The following is a 19,518-nucleotide window of genomic DNA, read 5'->3' as shown; positions in this document are numbered from 1 at the left end:
GCTACAAAATGTGCTGAAAAGAAACAGACTTGGTCTGCAGTAAAGAAAGCAGAGGAATACCCTAGTTTCCAGTCAGGGGACGAGGAGCATCACTGTGTACCATCTTGGTTGGCCAGTGGCAAAGGCTCTATGCATGGCCACTGCCCCATTGTCCAACAGGTGAGATGCTGACATCTGACTGATGGAGGAGGCAAGAACATCGGGAGAGTATTTATATATGACAATAGGAAAAACTCACAGTAAACCGCCAAAACCAGTCTGCAGTTTCCCACTGGTCTTGTTCAGCTGCAGATTTTGCACCTAGTGGATTAGAAGTTTAAATACTGACTAAATTAAAAATTGAATAATTTTTTTTTTTTAGTACAAGCTATGTATCTGGATATCATAAATCAGAATCTAATAATGGTTTTAAAATGCTCGATTATACGTTAAATTTCTGGAAAAAGGAAAGAAAGAAAGACAGAATAAGCATGCACAGTTGAGGTGCATTATGTGGACTTGTCAGTGTCTGACATCCTTGAATGTTTCAACAAGTTCCCTTGGTGGCAGATATTATTCCATCAAAAAGGATAAGTACTGTAATGGTGCTTCAACAGGTCACGCACTGAATTTCGTTGGTTTGAAATGCATGGATTCAATTAGCTGTTTGATAGTTGTTTTTTTTTTTTCCTTAGGACAGAAATGATTGTATTTAATAAAACTGTGGGATTTAATGCTAATGATGCCAGTGGCAGGATAAACACAGCTTATGTCAATGTAAACTTACCGATTTCTGCTTCTGCTTAGCTACAGCAGCATGGAAAAGAAACAAAGAATAACAGAGCATGCATGTTATTGGCTTATCAAAGGACGCAGACAGTCAACAGGACCAGAAATGTGACGCAGTGCAGTTCAGCAGGTGGACAGATGGGAGCTTGGAAGTTAATGTTACCTTCTTAAAGAAGGGCATTCTTTTCTCTTTGGAGTGGGGTGACGTTACACTGTTTGCACTGGGTTTAGGGGAGCGGTGGTTTGCTGGAATATCAGTTTCTTCTGCATCTAAGCCAGTAGCATCTATGTCTATAGCTATATACAGACAAACAATTCAAAAATCATCAGGTAGACAGGAGAGGAAAAACAGGTTATAAAAAAAAAATAAAATGAAAGCAAATAAAACTAACCATAGTAAAAGATCTATCATGAGTGCTCAGCACAGTAAACAAACAAAATTTAAAGGTAAAGCATGTTAAGATGCAATGTAATCAAACCTAACAAAACTGCAAGATCCCCTCATAACATCTGTTTGCTTGAACAAATCAGTTTGATGCTAGATCTCTCGAGTAATATTTTTAGAGAAACATTTTCAATTGGTAGTTTCAAATATGATACTGATATTTTTCCATATCAACTGTATATAAGTAAGGTACAGAACATTTGGGTTCACTTCTTACGATATCTTATACCAGCTTTTAGATAATACGCAACTACACTGGAAACCTTTATTACAATGAGCCTCAGATTTCTTATTTTGCTTGGTTTTGTGTGAAAATAAAGGCAATATGTAAAGGTTCACTAAAATTGCCACAGGCATTTGAGAGAAGGAGAGAATAGAAATCCTGAATTTAGGCAACACAAAGGAATATACACAAGGCAAATGATTTAGGGAGGGTTCCAGGATGCACAGGATTAAAATGATGTCAAGATAATATGTGTACCCTCAAGCAGGCCTGACTGAAGGCTGATTGGAAAACACTAGATCCAAGGATCTCCAAATGAAATTAGTCTAATGAAACAACATAAGACTTCTGATGACTTCTATAAAGCCACTGGATTTAACATGAGAGGCAGGGAGGAAGAGCCCAAGGACCCAAGAGAATTTTCCACTGGTCTCCTCATCTATAACATGAGGGGTTTAGGCTTGTGGTTCCACATTCTTTCCTTTTTAAAATCTTTCACCCTGAAAGTATAGCACTTAAAGATTAAGTGTTAAATGAGAAAAGATCCATAATCTCATTTTGAAGTTCATAAAATGCTTCCACATGCCACTACTATAGAACTTGATCAACTAGAAAATCAGAGCTGGAAAGTATTTTAAAGATCAGCTTCAAATCTCTCATTTTTAGGATGTAAAAGCTAAACTCATAAAGAGCATAAGGGACTTGTACTTGGCAAAAACCCTGCAGAGCCAGGACTCAGAACCTAGCTCTCCTGCCTCTGCTAGTCTGTACCCCATCCCTACACCATGCGGCCTCGCCAGTGAGGTCCCTTCTCAATCCCAGTGTACTCTTTCCATTCCCAAGTGGGGTCATGTCCTCAGCGTCAGGATTCAGGAAGCTATCAGAGTTGAGCTCACTAAGAAAATTATTCTATGGTTTAGATGAGGTCAAGCAGAAGAAAAGAAAACCTACTCACCCCAGGAAAGCATCATCTTACACATGTTCACTCTCTAACAAAACCACAGTACACGCAGATTTAAGGAACAAATTACCAGTTTGAAACAACAGTGTTGCAAACAGCTACCATTCCCTGTGATACACAAGCTGAACTGGTGCTCACAACAGCCACCGCTAACCTTTCGTATAACAGAAATCATCTGACAGGCATCACATTCTTTTTCAATTTTGAAGTTATTATGGATATTAGATGACTCAGCCTTTTGAAAACTAGGATCTCTTGTTTAATTGTTCCTTTTCCCTTGATTAGGTCAAAAATCTGTGATGGAGTGAATACCTGGCATTGTTTGCACAATGTTACAAATATCAGCTATTGCTTACATAAAGATGAGGCATGAGTCTCTCTTGAGTAAAGGTAATAAAGATCTCAGTTAATTCCAGGTATTTTGTTAGACTCACCTAGTAAATATGTTTTTCTCTTTGCCCTATCTATGCATATTGATGAGCTAAAAGGTTCAACACATAATGTGTGATGGAAACATTTTTACAACATGTGCCCAGGGGTTTAAATAGACTCTGACTTTTATTCCACCCTATAATACTTTTCTTTGAATCCCACTTAGGAAACATGTCTTTAGTGTCTTTTCGGATATGACAGAGACGACCTGGGTCAGTTTTTCATTATTCCTAGAGTATGTCTTAACCAACATCAAATAAGTTTCCCTTCTGGTAGTAAATTCCCACATACTTTCACCTGTCTCATCTTTTATTGGGCTTAGGGAGGCCACATTCAAGGCACAGTAGCCCTTGAGAGCCTTTCTGAAATTAAGGATACCTAGTTGAATGTCAGAGGACCCTGGCATGGCAAAGTTCAGGAATTGGATTTTATGATTTATCTATTGAATCTGGTCTGCTGTGATCAGCGGATGGATTTTTTACTTTTTAAAGAAAGAGTGGAAATGCATAAAAAGTTTAGCTGTGACATCGCCCAGATGTTTGGCTATCCACACACACAACCTGAGTCAGGTCTGAAATTCACCTGTCTTCGGACATAAGGGCTCACACTCCCAAACTGAGAACTTTCCAACTTACTAGTTCTGACTTTTGGTTAACTTAAATCTAAAAGCATCTGGGTTCATTCAGAAACACATTTGGTCACTTTCAAAGCACATTAAAGAAATTTACTAGGACAGGTAAGAAGCACGTTCAACTCTTTCCATAGTTCTGTATACTTTATTAGACTCAAATGGTTCTCCTTATGCTGAGAGATGTTACCTCTTTCTAATTTCTCACTTGCATTTGCATACCTCAGCAAATGTTAGTATTTACTTGGGGAAAAGCTGCTTTCATAAATTTATGTATAGTTTCTTTTATTCTTCCTCACTAGCACGTTTTTTTTTTTGGTAGAGAGCCTTGGGAACATTTTCTGAAATCTAAATTTTAGTTTAATCTTAGGCACATGGGTCAAGTAGAGCGGTGTGCAGGTGTACACACGCAGGTAGGTGTGGGGTATGCATTGTGCATCTGGCAACTACCCCATTACCCAGGTGTGATGTGGAAATTTTTTTTTTTCCCAAATCCTTAAGAACTCTAAGTATATTTACTTTAGGCAGATGCTTATATTCTTTGGTCTAGCAATGATGAAGTGAATTGTAGAGAGGGCCTCTGGGAAACAAAGATGAAAATTACAATTGCAGGCCAATCCACATTTGATGGGTTAGGCAGTTTTCCCTGGAGGTGGAGTGGGGGAACCTCTCTCTAGAATTTTCTGAAGTTTTCCTTTAGATAAGTTGTGCTATTGATATGAAAATTATAGCAGGATCCTGATGTGTCTGTCATAATTCTTGTAGTTGGTTAATATCCCAGCCCACTCAGTCACAGTGTTGTCTACTCTTGGTATTCAGAAAAGTTATTCCAAAGTCCTGTATCTGTATAAAACTTGGGTAAAGTTTTATTTTTATTTTTTTGCTGAGGAAGATTCACCCTGAGCTAACATTTGTTGCCAATCTTCCTCTTTTTCTTTTGCTTGAGGAAGATTAGACCTGAGCTAACATCTGTGACCATCTTTCTCTATTGAGTATGTGGGTTGCCTCCACAGCATGGCTGACAAGTGGTGTAGGTCTGCGCCGGGGATCCAACCTGTGAACCTGGGCCACCGAAGTGGAGCGGCACCGAACTTAACCACTATACCATGGGGCCAGCCCCTGGGTGAAGTTTTAAATCATATTTATTTTATTATATTAAACTCTTAACTGCACTTTATTTTTAATAATGACAGACATCAAGATACAAAAATGAAATGTTATTTTCCAAATACACTAACTTATTCTTCAAAATGCTCTTATTACATTGCCAAAATGCTGAGAAGGCTGCAGTACGGTTCCAGGGGATGGAAGAATCTTCCTGATCTACAGAAGTGGGGCTGATATCTGCAGGCAGGGCTGTTACTTTATCACAACGTGATACAGTGTTTTCCCATTTCAGGAGTCTGGTGAGTCCTCTCCAGTCTCTGAGACAGTCTTTAGATATCTAGGAAGAGTCTAAGGTTTATATCATAATCCCTGCGACTTCCCGTTTGAAAAGGAGTAGGGAGAAGCCTCCTTTCCCCTGTGTGTTCAGAGAATGTCTACTTCCCGCCGATCAAGAGAAGACATACACTTCACATAATAGCTAAAGGGCTTTAATTTTCATTTCAAACATACTATTTTACCTAATTGTGATCAACTTAGAATTACTGCAAGTTATAAGCACGTGGTTTTTGAAATCAATATGCATCCTAAAACGATTCATTTCTTATTGCACTCAGATTTTGCTCACTTAAAAAGTCCTATAGTTTTTACTAAGAAGCCCTTGATGGGTCTCTAAAAGTCGCCAAGATTCAGGAATGGGGCAAGATCATTTGTCATGGGTGGATCCTGTTCTTAAGACACACTAGTCAGTGCAACTAGTTCCTTAATTTCTCCGTGGATGCACAGTCCTCTGTCTTTGATCTCTTCCCACTTCCAGCTTCCTAGAAATCACACACAGAATCATTTTGCTCAAATGCTCCACTGGCCAATCCTTATAATCTTATTCTGACTCCCAGTTACACCTCTTAGCAAACAAAGACCCTGATCACGGGCTTTCATGTAATTTGACCAGTTAGTCTCCTATTTATATAGAACTCCAAGTTCTACACAGAATGGTAGAGTTGGCAGATTTAGCAAACAAAAATTCAGTTAAATTTGAATTTCAGATAAATAATAAATAACTTTTTGAGTATAAGTATGTCTCATGCAATATCTACTTATACTAAAAAATTATTCATTGTTCTCCACTGCTTCAGAAAGAAAACAGTAGTTACTCTTCCTACAAGTGTTTCCATCTTCTTTCAACATTTCTACACATCTACATCTTCCACAGAGCCTTCTGGATCTAGCTCATGTCAGGCCAGTCACTCCATCATCATTCTATTCTCCTTTCCTCACTTTTCTAAAGTTTTTATTCTTCTTCTCTTTTTATTTAAAATTGAGGCCAAACACAAATGGTTTCCCTCATTTACTGCCCATGACAATGTGCTGGGTACCATGGTGAGGACTAGGATAAAAAGTCAAAAATGTTCATCACTATGATCATCTCTAGCAACTTACAGTGAACATGCTGACATAATTCCTTTTTTCCCAAAGCCAGAAAAAAATTTCCCCATTTTGTTCCCAACTGCATATGGGCATTCTTATTTCTGATCCCTTTTGACATGTCTAGGGTTCACGTAGTGATTCAGCGTATGTAAATTCACACAACTAGGTAAGACCGAGGAAAGCATGGAATGCAGTATGTACTGTTCATCACTTATCACCTACTTACCAGATGATGGAGGTGTAGATTTTCTGGAACTAGGTACTATGTCACCCAAACTGGATGATGAATTTCCTCCTGATTTACTGGAGTAAAGCAAAAATTTATATTAAATCTGACACTTATTTCAGATATTAAAACGTCAGTCTTGCTCAATAAACATGATTACTCATTGTGTTTTTATTGAACTTCAAATTTGTCTTTCCTACAAGTAGGCAAATAGTAATTTCCCAGTGGAGACTCGTGGAGTACTTGAAACAGCCATGTAATAGTCTCTGTTTTAAATTCAAGGTTTAATTTTAAAAGCCCTGAGAGAATGAAAGAGAACTAGGGTAATTTCTGCAGCTCTCAAATTCTCTACCAGGACCACAGATAGCTAAACAGCAGAGATCTCCTTTGTTCCTTGTTTTAGAGACCCTCTGAGGTGATGCGTAAAACCTTAAGGCTAACACCAAAACTTAATGTTTCCTTCTTGTTTGGTTCTGCTCCCCGTCTTAGCTTGGTTATTCTTAGTGTACTAAGATTAAAAGGACTCAAGTTTTCATGAGCAACCTATAAAGGAAAAACACAGCAATACCAACTTGCTAACCTTTAAAAGACACATGAAGGAACATGACAAACAGAATGTTATATGATTTAACCCTCAGAGAGTATCTGGAACATTTCTCAAGCACGGGTAACACGGAGGGTTAAACTTGGTTAATTTAGGAATGATCTGAGGAGCACATACTTCAGAACTACCAAATTCTAAATTTTGATACAAGACATGCTTCAGTGTCTTAGAAACTTTGGAATTAACATTAGAACAACATTTTATGTTTTCTCCAGTGTGCCAGCACACTAAATAACATGTTACTAAATAACCCCTTCACAGGTGAACATGGAAAGGACTATCTTAAAAGAGTGACATGCAATTTCAGCAAGACACCCTTACTGCCCATCATTTATTATCATAGCCAAGAAAGGGTCTAGCTGAAAGAATTTGCTACAGTGTCTATGCATCAAAGGGCCATATTTACTTATGAAAATATAAGTTGCACTAAAATACCAGTACTAGGCTGAATTTTATTGCTACTATTCTGGCATTTTAATGCATAAAACAGACAAAAGTCAAAAACTTTAAGCAACTAGCAGGAGGCCTTGACATCTTTTTTAAGGTTCTTAAGAGATACACCAATACATTTAACAAGGATACCAGACAGTATGTAAAATGAATAAAAAGTGGTATTTATAGAATCAATTTCTGGCAGTTATGTAGGAATACCCATTACCAGTACCAAAACATTTTCTTACAGCTGTTTTTTTCTTTTTCTAAAGTACTAAGTCTAATTTCAGTTCAACCATGGGTTTGTTTTACATTGTGTTTGATTTTTAATAACATAGTAATATTTGAATTGTGTAAAATTGTGACAAACATTGCAAATAGTCCAAATTCAGAAAACAAATTTGCCTTTCACTTTTTTTTTTTTGATTTTATTTATTTATTTATTTTCCCCTCAAAGCCCCAGTAGATAGTTGTATGTCATAGCTGCACATCCTTCTAGTTGCTGTATGTGGGACGCGGCCTTGGCATGGCAGGAGAAGCAGTGTGTTGGTGCGTGCCCGGGATCCAAACCCGGGCCGCCAGCAGCGGAGTGCAAACACTTAACCGCTAAGCCACGAGGCCGGCCCTGCCCTTCACTTTTAATTCTATAAAAATGCCATGTTCTTGAGCTATGCCCCAAATCTACTGCCTTTGGTTTCTGTTGATTTTTATAATTTATATATCAGAGTTTTTAAATATTGCTGAATTTTGGTTTTGTCCTTAAAACCAAACTGCCAATAGAAGACTAGAAATTGAATGAATAGTATCAGATCCTCAACATCCTACTGGTAAAACTCACATGCTTTGCTTATCTACTTGCATCTACTTTTTTTTTTTTTTGTGAGGAAGATCAGCGCTGAGTTAACATCCATGCCAATCTTCCTCTTTTTGCTAAGGAAGACCGGCCCTGAGCTAACATCTCTTGCCAATCCCCCTCCTTTTTTTTCCCTTTTTCTCCCCAAAGCCCCAGTAGATAGTTGTATGTCGTAGCTGCACAGGATGTGCATATTTACTTATGAAAGTAAATATGCACACGTGGCCTCAGCGTGGCGGGAGAAGCGGTGCATCAGTGCACGCCCGGGATCCGAACCTGGGCCGCCAGTAGCAGAGCGTGAGCACTTAACTGCTAAGCCACGGGGCCGGCCCCTACTTGCACCTACTTTATATGACTAAATGCATCTCCCAATCTGAGGGCCCCCAATAACCCAGGGATTAATAAAAGTCAAATATGGGGTAGAGGTATCAAAAAAGGGAGGACTCCATCTGAATTAAAAGAGCCTGACAGTTATAAAATACTAGTTAATGAAGATGGATGTTCCAAACCAAAAAGCAGATTCTATTTTACTTGATCGCTGATGCTTGAAAAAATTCTTGCTAACACTAAAATATTATCATTAACAAAGGATTTTGCATCATTCTGAAAAGAAATAAAATATAAGTCAGAGAAAACAAATAGCCAACTATTCACGTTAAAGAAAAACCTGGCCCCTATCACATCCTTTCACATAGAGAGAAGCATGCCATATTCTTGGAACCCTATGAATTCTGCATAGGGTTCAATTTAAAATTCACTTCACGTTTGAGAAGCCCTTTGAGTGATTCTTTTAGTGAGGTGCAAACAACCCTAAGAATCCAAGGAAAGATTACTCAGCCCCAGCCTATTACATAACTCATCTAATTGCTATCTGCAAAGGCAATTTTAACCGATTTCATCTCGAGTTTCTCTTTAAGTGCTTAGCCGTGAGTTGAACTGAAAATTGAGTTTCTCAAGTGAAAATGAAACTAACAGACCACAACAGTTGCTCTTTGCCAATGATATCTGAGACCGTCACTTCTGAAACATCTTCCTGCCATGCCAGGCAGCTACAGACACTGGGATTATTCACTACAGTTGCTCAGTGCCAAAGTATTTTCAGGAAAAGATTAGGACCTCAGGATGTCCTCCGCACTGAAGCCCAAATTTAATACTCTATGACTTCAGCTATTTTCATTAATGACACTAATTACTTTGAGTTTCTCCCAAATAGGATGAAAATCAGATGCTGGGATGAAGTTTTTAAAATGCAGAATTTGTGATGCTATCCATGAACCCTGTCACCAGCCTGCTTTTTAACACATCATAAAGATTGTAGAAGAAAGCAAACAACAGTACATGAATGATGGTATAATCTGAACTTTGACACAAACACTGGATATTTTTCTCATACCTGGAGTAGAATTTCCCTTGCTTGGCTCTCTGTTCATGCTGTAGCCTCATATTTTCTAGCTTGACTGGGCTTGGAATGAATCCGATTTCACAGCCTTCTTTAACCAATCGCCCTATCCACCAGTCATTGTTAAATTTCTAAACACAAAATCAAAATTGTTGAAGTCAGTACATAGAAGTTCAAGTCAAATCATTTTTCTTCCACATTTACTATTTTCAATGGAGAGAAATATTATGGCAGTAATTAACTATGCCTCAAATATCACAGTTCAAGAAACCCTTAAGTTCATGGGTTGAGCACATAAGTGTGAAGTATCTTTGGTGTGCTCCACAATCCAATGTGGGCTTTACTCTTTCTTCTCTTTCCTGGTACTGCCTTGAGATTAGCCTGAATTCCTTTGCAGCTGCTGCTGTCACCAGGAGTAGGATAAACTCTTCTCATTCAAAGATTAACCCCTCTTCCTAACAAGAGACTGTTACAGAGACCTTCCTCTTATATAATCAGATTAATTAGAGGTGTTAAGAGTGAGAGATAAATATTGAAATCTACCTGAAATATTTTATATCAGAACAAAATTTACCGTTGTGCAAACAGCTTTATAATGACCACAATATGGTGTTCACAAATGACCTCTCTACTGATTTCAAAGTTGACGATTTCTGCCTTGCGGATGAAATATTTATCCAAAATCTGTATGAGTCGGTTTGACTTCCTCAACTGAATCATATTTTTCAAGTCTGTTCTTGAATTTCAAGGAAGACTATCCATTCTGTTTTTCTTTTCCTCCCATGGTAGAAAGAGATTCCCCTGCCTGAGCATCAGCCATTGGAAGGAGACCCTGGATTAATCTGACTTCCTGTTGTAAAGTGAGATTCTAGGCACACCATCACTTCTGAAAACTTTTTCTATCTTTCCTTCCCAGCCAATATTTCACATAGCTTTCTAAAAGTTAATGAAATGGTAGGCTCTAAATTCTCAGGGCTCTTTTAATTGGCAGTCATCACCTCCTTTGCTCACAGCTGTCAGAGTGTGAGCAGTTACATTTGCATATGCTCCCTGGGACATTTCATCCTCCAGATGGAAGTGTTCCATTTGTAAATTCCTGCAGGTCCAGGGAAACCTCATGCTCATACACTGTGAACATCATGTAGGGGGAATTTCTGGTCATCTAATACAGTGTTCTATACGGCAGGCACTTGATAAATGTTGACTCATAATAAACCTTAATTAAGGTTGAATTTTTCCAATTTTCTGATTGAACCATTGTTAACAGAAAGGTGGAGACTTTTGGCACATAGAAAAGGGGCTTTTCCTGCTCTTTCTTGCCTGATTGGCTCCAATTCCTGTCATTCTCTCTTCTACTGCAGAAATTTACCATCAAAGGAAGATAAAGGGCACCAGTGGCCTGAGTTTAGACACTGTCCGAAGAGAGGAGAGATCATGAATCCTAGATATTATTATCAAAGCCTCCCCTGATGGATAAACTTGAGACATGAGGGGAAAATGACACATAGTCAAGGTTAAATATTAAAAGAAAAAGTACAGGTTAAGTATAAAAAAGGATCATCTACTCCAGTGGTTCTCAATATCTGGGTCACAGAGCCCAGGGGAGCCTTGAAGTTACTGCAAGAAGCCTGTGACTTCTTCCTTCTTTAAAAAGGTTATATTTATATTAGAAAAAGCTTGAGAGGCACTGATCTTGTGTGTGTGTTATACAACTGCAGCTGTGCGCAATGCTATTTCACAGCAATAAGAAATAAATGATGTTTCAAGGTGAAAAATCATGTGGCTAGAAATTCAATTATTTTCCTTACTTCCTTAACATGCAGAAAATCTTTTGCTTCGAATGAGATGGCCATGCCTGGCACTGGAACATCATCTTCATGGGCTGCGCTATAGCTGACATTTGTCCGAACTGCAAATGCAACGGGCTTTGTCTAAAGAGGAAGAAGGAAGGAAGAAAAAATTTAAAAAGAAGTAATGGCATTCCCTCACTTTTCCCCCCAAAATACAAACATACACTGAATAACTGTTGTAATCATTCTTGTTTTTGCCACCTTGCTTCTTTATCACAAAACAGCTTATTAGCATTCAGAACACATGAAATCTGTGAGCGCTCGGCTACGTACCACCCATTTCCAAACTAGAAAAAGGCCCTTGTTCTCTCTGAAAGCACTACGAGTAAGGAAGGTGAAGACGAACAACTGAAATGTGTGTTTACAACAGAATAGCTTGTAGCAACTGGAAATCAGGAAACACACGCAGGAATAAAATGCCCAGTTCTTTGGTTTCAGTGAAAAAGACTTAATAACTGTCACCCCCACCCACACATCTACTTTAATGAATAATTAATGACATCATTCCAAAAGGTGCAATGTTTTGGATGAAAAAAGAACCAGGGACTGTATCTTATGACTAGAGCAACTATTATTCATGGCTGCAGGGAATTATGAAAGCAATGACCTTTTTCTATTATTTTCCCTCCTTGAGTTCCGCTCAGCCACTAAAGACGATAACGCTAATTAAGCTATCCTTCATTATTTGATGCTTTGCAGATTTACAGATAAGTATTTGTCCTCTATCTAGGCCATACTTGTTATCCACAAAGTGAAAAAATAGGTGAGCTCAGAAAAGATGAAAGAGTTATTATTCTAACTGGCACTGTGTTTCTTTCACATTATGGGCAGGTGGATTTCTTCTGAACAGTTTCTCCCTTTTCGACAAACTCTTTACCTAGACTTGTCAGGGAACACAAGAGGGAACTGGAGTAGAGAGAACCCATCTTCATTTCCAAATTTTCCACAGTTAACCCATTCTACCTGACTGTTGCCTGGGTCGAGGACTGAGCTAAGAGCCGTGAAGTTACTCAGATCCATCCACATCTACTGGGAAAGGAGGACCAAGTTCTGGATACAGACACAGTAGACATGAAGTGGACTTAAATATTTGAAATCCAAACCTTGGTATACATTACAATTTTTAACGATATAAGAGGTGTTGCTTCCTGTATGGAAATATGGACTTAAAAAAAAAGAGAAATAAAAGTTACCCATAGTTCTCCCACTGAAACACAATCCTTGATAGCATGATAGTGTTTCCACTGTTCTTAATATTTTTTAAAAAATCAATTTTATTCCCATAGCTACAATCATAATATATTTAACTCTTACCCAGTTTTTAAAGTAATTTAGTATTTTTCATGTGATACACATTTTTATTTACTATTTTAAAAATTACCTCAACCAGTCACTTTTTTTCTGCTGAGGAAGATTCACCCTGAGCTAACATCTGTTGCCAATCTTCCTCCTTTTGCTTGAGGAAGATTTGCCCTGAGCTAACATCTGTGCCAATCTTCCTCTATTTTGTATGTGGGTCACTGCCACAACATGGCTGCCGACAAGTGGTGCATGTCCGCACCTGGGAACCAAACCTGGGCCACCAAAGCACAGCGTGCCAAACTTAACTGCTAGGCCATGGGGCCAGCCCCCATTCACTCTTTTTTGATGTTTATGTTTACAATTTTTTTTGCACTATGATAAACATTCTGCTTTGAAAAAATCTCTGTACACAAAGCCTCTTTCTATTTAGAATTCTTTCCTTAGGATAGATTCCCAGAGGCAGCATGAGTAAGCCATGAGTTACCAAGACCTTTTAAAATTCTATTCCAAACTACTGTCCAATTGGGCTGCACCATTTTCAACCACAACCAGCAGCATACGATGGTGCCCTTTTCAATAAGATGTGGTCTTAATCAGACTCAGTTTTACTGCTAGAAATAGAATTTCTTTCAGTAGATCCACTCATTATTCAGGAGACTCTCTGATCACAAAAATATAGAGATCCAAGACTTTTTTTATTCTAGCGTGATCTTTCACTTCTCTTAGGGTCTTTTATTCCTTGTATGATACAGAGTTTAAGTGTGACATATATTTTTTTCATCAGTGGGAGACATAAATTTTAAATGTACAGCTCTACCAGGGATCCCCTGGGAAATCTCATGCCTTTTATGCAATGCTCAACTTCTCAAGTATTGGCGTAGCAAGAAGAGGAAATACTGAAAAAAAGAAAGATAAACGAAAGGAGCAATAAAAGTTAGCATGTAATTCCGGGGCCACAGATGATCATTTTATGTTCTTAGACTAAGACATCAATTTACAATGTGCCTCCTTCCTGGGCTCGCCTCCCATGACCAATGATGCTACCATTAGATACGGAGGTTTACACGGGAATTGGCTTTATAGAACATACAGGTAGGAAAGAACAGCCTAACCTCATCCCTCAACATCTCGATGTCAGGAACGATATTTCTAAAATTAGAATGGAGAGCAAAATGGAAGGAAAAAGAAGATAGAGCCAAGATAAGAGAGCTTATCAGCTTGAGAGAAAGAACCCAGGATGCTAACCAAAGGGGCCAAATGACAATGTCACTTCTGATTCCGTGAACTCACTTCAGCTCTATCTCCCTCAAGCAGCACATCTACAGTGGACAGTATCTTCCACATCAACTCCACTCACATGGGTTCAAGAACGGGGGATTTTAAACGGGCCAGGACTGGAATGCTGATTCTGCCATTTACTAGGTGAGCGGCCTGAGCAGAGTCCTTACTCTCACCAAGCATGTTTCCTTGGGGCTCAAATGAGGGTAATAATCAATGTAGCAGGGTTGTTATGAGATTACACAAAAGGCACGTCACAAGTCCAGGCTAGTGTTCGGTATATAGAGTGAGCTTAATAAATGGGCACTTGCTAAATACCAAAATAAATACTACACAAATAAATGTTTCTCCACATTCAGGCTTCTATTAAGGCCCAGCACAAATCATTACCTCTGTGATCTTCCATTACAACCCTCCTTCGACCAAGCTAGTTAACATAGTTTAATACCTGCCATATGATGCATGCTAAGTCATTGTGATATTCAAGATGTTTTTCTCCAGTGTGGATTCTTTCCTGTTCTCTAGGATATAATGGTAAAGTTTCCCTATTCATTTCACCTACAGTGTCCTGTCTGCCCAGTTCTGGTTTCCTTTGATAGTCCCCAGATACAGAGGCTTTCTTTTTTAAACCAACTTGAAGTCCCAAGGGAACATTCCTTAAAGAATCTTTGAATTTTTATCCCATGAAACCATTTTTTATCAAACGTACCCTGCTTTAAGTTGACATCTGCGTTGGTCCAGGGCCTCACAGGACTTTTTCCTCTCGTCATTCAGGGCTCTCGCCCTGGTTCCCACTCAGACACTCACTTTCAGTCTGGAAGCTGCCATATTTTATGGTTTTCCAACATCATTTCTCTAACCATGGCCCTGGGACGTGATTCAGCTCATCCCCACTTCACTCTCACATGGTCCATCATAACAATTTGTGACCATAACTGATTATTGGGGCCAGTGGCTATTTACTTTTTTTTTTTTTCTCCCTTCTTAAGGTAAAGCAAAGTGCTGAGAAGCAAAAACAATCACGTGCTCAGAAACCTTGCCCCTATGAGGCCTCACGGGAACACCAGGACAGAGTATATTGTGGTGACAGACTAAGAAAGAGCTCTAAGATACTCTGGGACCCAGAGGTGCTCTGTCCTTAAGGAAAGCAAAGTTGGTCCAGGCTCCTGGACCAAAAGTACTGGTGAGCTCTGAGAAGTGAGTTCTGCCCTGGGTCATAGGTTCCCCTTCAAGATGTTCTTTGCCCCATCTTCTAACTCCAGGGCTTCCCAGGTTGGTCTGAAAGGCTTGGTCATGACTGGAGGGGAACAAAGGCAGAAAGCCTAAATATAAAGATGGCCACAGCCCTAGGTAGGGTCCTATCAGGACTGACTATGGAGGAATGGTACTGAAATCCAAATTCAGATTTAGATTCAGATTCATGCTACTCTACAGAATCATTAGGATACTAAGTTGATTGGGAGACCATATGATCCATAACTCCCTTTCTTCTGACCCCTTTAATATCCTAAGAACTTTATTCTCAGGCCAATGCCATCGCCTGAGTCTACTTTAGCTGTGTCCTTCTACCTGGATTCCCAGCTAACTGGTTTTGCAGCTGTGGAGGTCAGGCACGTGATGTTGATGCATCTTCTGCCACCAGTCTTTGCTTCTCACTGTCCTGTGCCAAGGTAAAAAGGAATTCAGTGATTCCTTTGCCTTTTTTGATACCTCCTATCCAGCATGTGCTACATAGCATAAGGATGATTGGTAAACCACTTGTGTTTTGTAGCCCCTTTTTGGCACACAGAATTAAAAATTTGCTGCACTTCATCTTGTGGACTAAACCTGTGCAGATTCTCAAGTCAATAAGTACCAAGTTGTAAAGAGCAGCACCTCATTATCCAGAAAATAACGCAGAAGTGCTTTAAAACCACTGAGGCTGTGTCATTTCACTACACTATCTTCAGTCTACTTTCAATTAATATTTTTGAAGAAGGGAATGAATAAGTGGTACAGATGTAAAGAAACTCTTCTCCTCCTCTTCCGGGTCCTTCTTCGTCTTGTACATGGCACAACTTAAAATGATAAAAGCTACTGCTTTGGGACGTCTGCAAAGTGGCGAGCAGTGTGCTGTGTATTCTACATAGATTGTTGCATTTAATTTAATCCCAGCAACAACTGTTATTCCTAGATGAGGAAGCTCAGGCTCAAAAAAGTTCTCCAGGACCACAGGCAATGAAGGTGATATTCAAACCCAATTATTTCACTCGAAAGCCTGGGTTCTTTCTGCAGTACTAGACAGCCTTTCATTCAAAGGGCTAGGTTGATGGCAATTTTAGAGCATTTAGATGTTTGTGTGAAATTTTGAATACTTGAAAGCTATATTTTACAAAACGCTCACAAATTGGTATAGAAAAAGGTAAAAAATTAAGCCTAAGTCTGCCCTTCAACCTAATTTAGTCATTTTTTTTTTTTTAAATATGAAACACTAAATGAGCAGTTTCCCACGTTAGAACTATGGTAATTTATTATCAAGGTCAGGTATTTCTGCATCTTGGCACTTAAATCAATTTGCGGTCCAATAAATCAATAGCAATGTCAAATCACGATTTTCGTTTATTGGCATTCGACTTTTCTTTCTTCACACCTCTTTTTCACAATATATAAAGCTATTTTTCATGCAAAGAGAATTGAGATATTAAAATATAAATGGTTCCATGGCTTCCAAAAGTGCCCCAACGGCACTTTTGTACAGGGAGAAGAAAGCCATAGTTACTCTAATTCTGAAAGGGTGAGAAGAAGTCACGGAAAGTTCCTTATATAAAATATTCCATGGAGTAACTTTAAGGAGTTTAACTAGCCTTAAAGTTATGTTGGGAGCATTTCAACTTTGGTTTGTAAGTTTATTACTTTTGGAAAGGTTCCTTTTCTATACCCTTCTCCTGTCGCAGCTGTTGCTGCATCAGCTCTTCACAGCATCACTAAGGATTCTTTGGCTTCCAGTGTGTCGCTTGGGGAGTTTTCCTCAATTTTTAGCTCTTAGGGTGGACTTCTTCCGATGGCTGATGGCATCTAGTCGTAAGTACAGCAGAATGCCGCTGAGGAGCCAAGCCACCTGCTGTCAGCATCTCCCTTTCACCCTGACTCCAGCACCATTACAGCCTGGCCTAAAGATCTAGAAGGACGGCCCAGCGACATCCACTCCACCCCCAAACTGTCCTCCTCCTCGATGTTTCTGCTCTGACTCATACCCTCTAAGCCCAACATTAACATCCTTCATCTTGCTGCCACACGCTCTACTCTGCTTAGAGACGGATGCCTGGGTCCAGTTATTAACAGACATGTATGGGAGCCAATCTGGCAGGTCCAGGGGAATGTTCGTGGACAGTTCTGGAGCCACAGCACTCTCTCTTTCTCACAACCAAAGGAAGCTCCATTAGCACCACGGCCATGAGGTCTGTGGAAGCCCCTGGGCTCCTGTCAGAGATACATTTGAGGTTTATAGCAGGAGCAATTTTTATTTTCTCACAACGTTCTAGAATCACTAGACCTAAGGCTATCAGAAAACAATTAGTGTAAGTAGGAGATAATTCACTTAAAAAATCTCTTTGGATCCAGCAATCCCACTTCTGGGAATGTATCCAAAGGAAACAAAAACACTATGTTGAAGAGATATCTGCACCCCCATGTTCACAGCAGCATTATTTACAATAGCCAAGATATGTAAACAACCTGAGTGTCCACTGACAGCTGAATGGATAAGGAAGTTGTGGTGTATATACACACTGGAAGATTATTCAGCCATAAAAAGGAAGGAGATCCTGCCATTTGCAACAACACGGATGAACCTGAGGGCGTTATGCCAAGTAACATAAGTCAGACAGAGAAAGACAAATAGTGTATGATCTCACTTATATGTAGAGCCCTCGTCCCCAAAAAAAACCTCTTTGGTCATGAAATAGAATAAAACAGATTATCACAAATTCATGGCACTATTTTTAGTTTTCTTCCTAAACAACAACATAACAACTTAATGAGTTGATAGTGAAACTAATCACTTTAATGGATACAACAAAATGTTTCCTTTTGGCTTATTAAAAATGTGCTAATAATAGAATGCCTACTGTTAAAAAGAAAAATTAAATTCACTCAAATAAGAATAAAAATAAAATTCTGATCATAATTGTTTCTTGAATTTTCATGAATTGATTTCATTTCTTATTACAGATGTATTTTAATATGCTAAATAGCAAAGTATGTTTTTCCATTTTCATTCTGAAACCATTGATAGCTAATAACATAACAGGAAAATCCATAGTTTGTTTTAATGTTTATAATAGATTTGTCTTCAATATTAACCAGTCCCAATTTGCAATATTTTTTAAAGAAATTTAAAGAAAACTATGACCTAGATACCTATTATAAGAGACTACAGAAAAGAGAGCTTAAAATCTATTCAGTGTTTTGATCTACCTTCTTGTGGAACGTAATAATTTTCTATAAAATGTGCTATACTCTATCATTTTAAATGACTCAAGTAGGAATTCGGCCATTGACTCTTACATGGGAAACACTCAGGAACCCCTGGGATGGTGATCAACCTTCAGGAATAAGATCACAGCTACCTGCTTAATTTATTACATATTAATACTTCAGTTGCCAGTTATCTGCCTCTGATTACAACTTCTCAGTATCATTTTGCTACTTTCAGTGATAATTAAAATCCTTCCAATATAAAATAATGACAATCTTCATCTTTATTTTATTCTTTATATAAAGGCAAAAGATTCTACAATATGTTATAAAAAATCTTGCCTTGAGTCTTGCCAATCATTGAACTTTTCAAAAAAATCTTTGCTTAGGGGCCAGCCCAGTGGCATAGCGGTTAAGTTCGCACGTTCTGCTTCGGTGGCCCAGGGTTCACCAGTTCAGATCCTGGGCGAGGACCTACTCACTGCTCATCAAGGCATCCTGAGGTGGCGTCCCACATAGAACTAGGACCTACCACTAGGATATACAACTATGTACTGGGGCTTTGGGGAGAAAAAACAGAAAAAAAAATTTTTGCTTAATTTAGGGTAAACTATCAAGGGTAGTCTGAGAATTCTTTAATAGCAAAACATATCAAACCACAGTGATAAAAAGAATGTAAGAACTGTTTATGCATTCTGATAAGTGAACACTGAATCAGACTGAAGAAACAAATAATCAGAGATTTGTCACAAGATAAAATTTACATATGCAGTTAACTCATTTGAGAAATTCAAATTTCTTCTCCAGAATTGCTTCCCTTTAATGATTATTTATTAAGTACATGCTTACTATCTCAAGTCCTTGCCCTCATGTAGCTTATCTTATATTCTAGTAGATGAGATATCAGAAGTAAGATCACTGATCATTCCAAGTGATCAATAGAGTAAAACCAAGTTATGTGAGTAGAGAGCAACCACCGGAGGAGGGTGGACGGGCAACAGGAAGTGAGGTGGTCAGGGAAAGCTTCTTGTGAGTTCTCAATCATTCATTCATTCATTCATTCTTTGTCAGGCACTGTTTTGTACTGGACACATCAGTAAACAATAGAAACTAAGATCCCCTGCCCTCTA

At 38.7% G+C, this 19,518-nt stretch overlaps 1 protein-coding gene across 3 annotated transcripts in view; it reads right to left on the bottom strand.

The window, feature by feature from the left end:
• CACNB2 (calcium voltage-gated channel auxiliary subunit beta 2) overlaps positions 1–19,518 on the bottom strand; it is a 356,001-nt gene that overhangs the window by 36,846 nt on the left and 299,637 nt on the right. For 2 of the 3 annotated variants that reach the window (XM_058532512.1, XM_058532514.1), the window contains 4 exons: positions 11,312–11,434; positions 9,498–9,634; positions 6,216–6,292; positions 932–1,065 (listed from right to left, as the gene is read on the bottom strand). In XM_058532512.1, the coding sequence (XP_058388495.1) occupies positions 932–1,065; positions 6,216–6,292; positions 9,498–9,634; positions 11,312–11,434 (471 nt within the window). Of the gene's footprint in view, positions 1–238; positions 301–931; positions 1,066–6,215; positions 6,293–9,497; positions 9,635–11,311; positions 11,435–19,518 lie in introns of all 3 variants that reach the window. The other variant, XM_058532513.1, reaches the window with a different exon arrangement.

This window comes from Diceros bicornis, chromosome 36, assembly GCF_020826845.1.
Source record: "Diceros bicornis minor isolate mBicDic1 chromosome 36, mDicBic1.mat.cur, whole genome shotgun sequence".
Lineage (NCBI taxonomy): Eukaryota > Metazoa > Chordata > Mammalia > Perissodactyla > Rhinocerotidae > Diceros > Diceros bicornis.
This window is presented reverse-complemented; position numbering and strand designations above follow the sequence as displayed.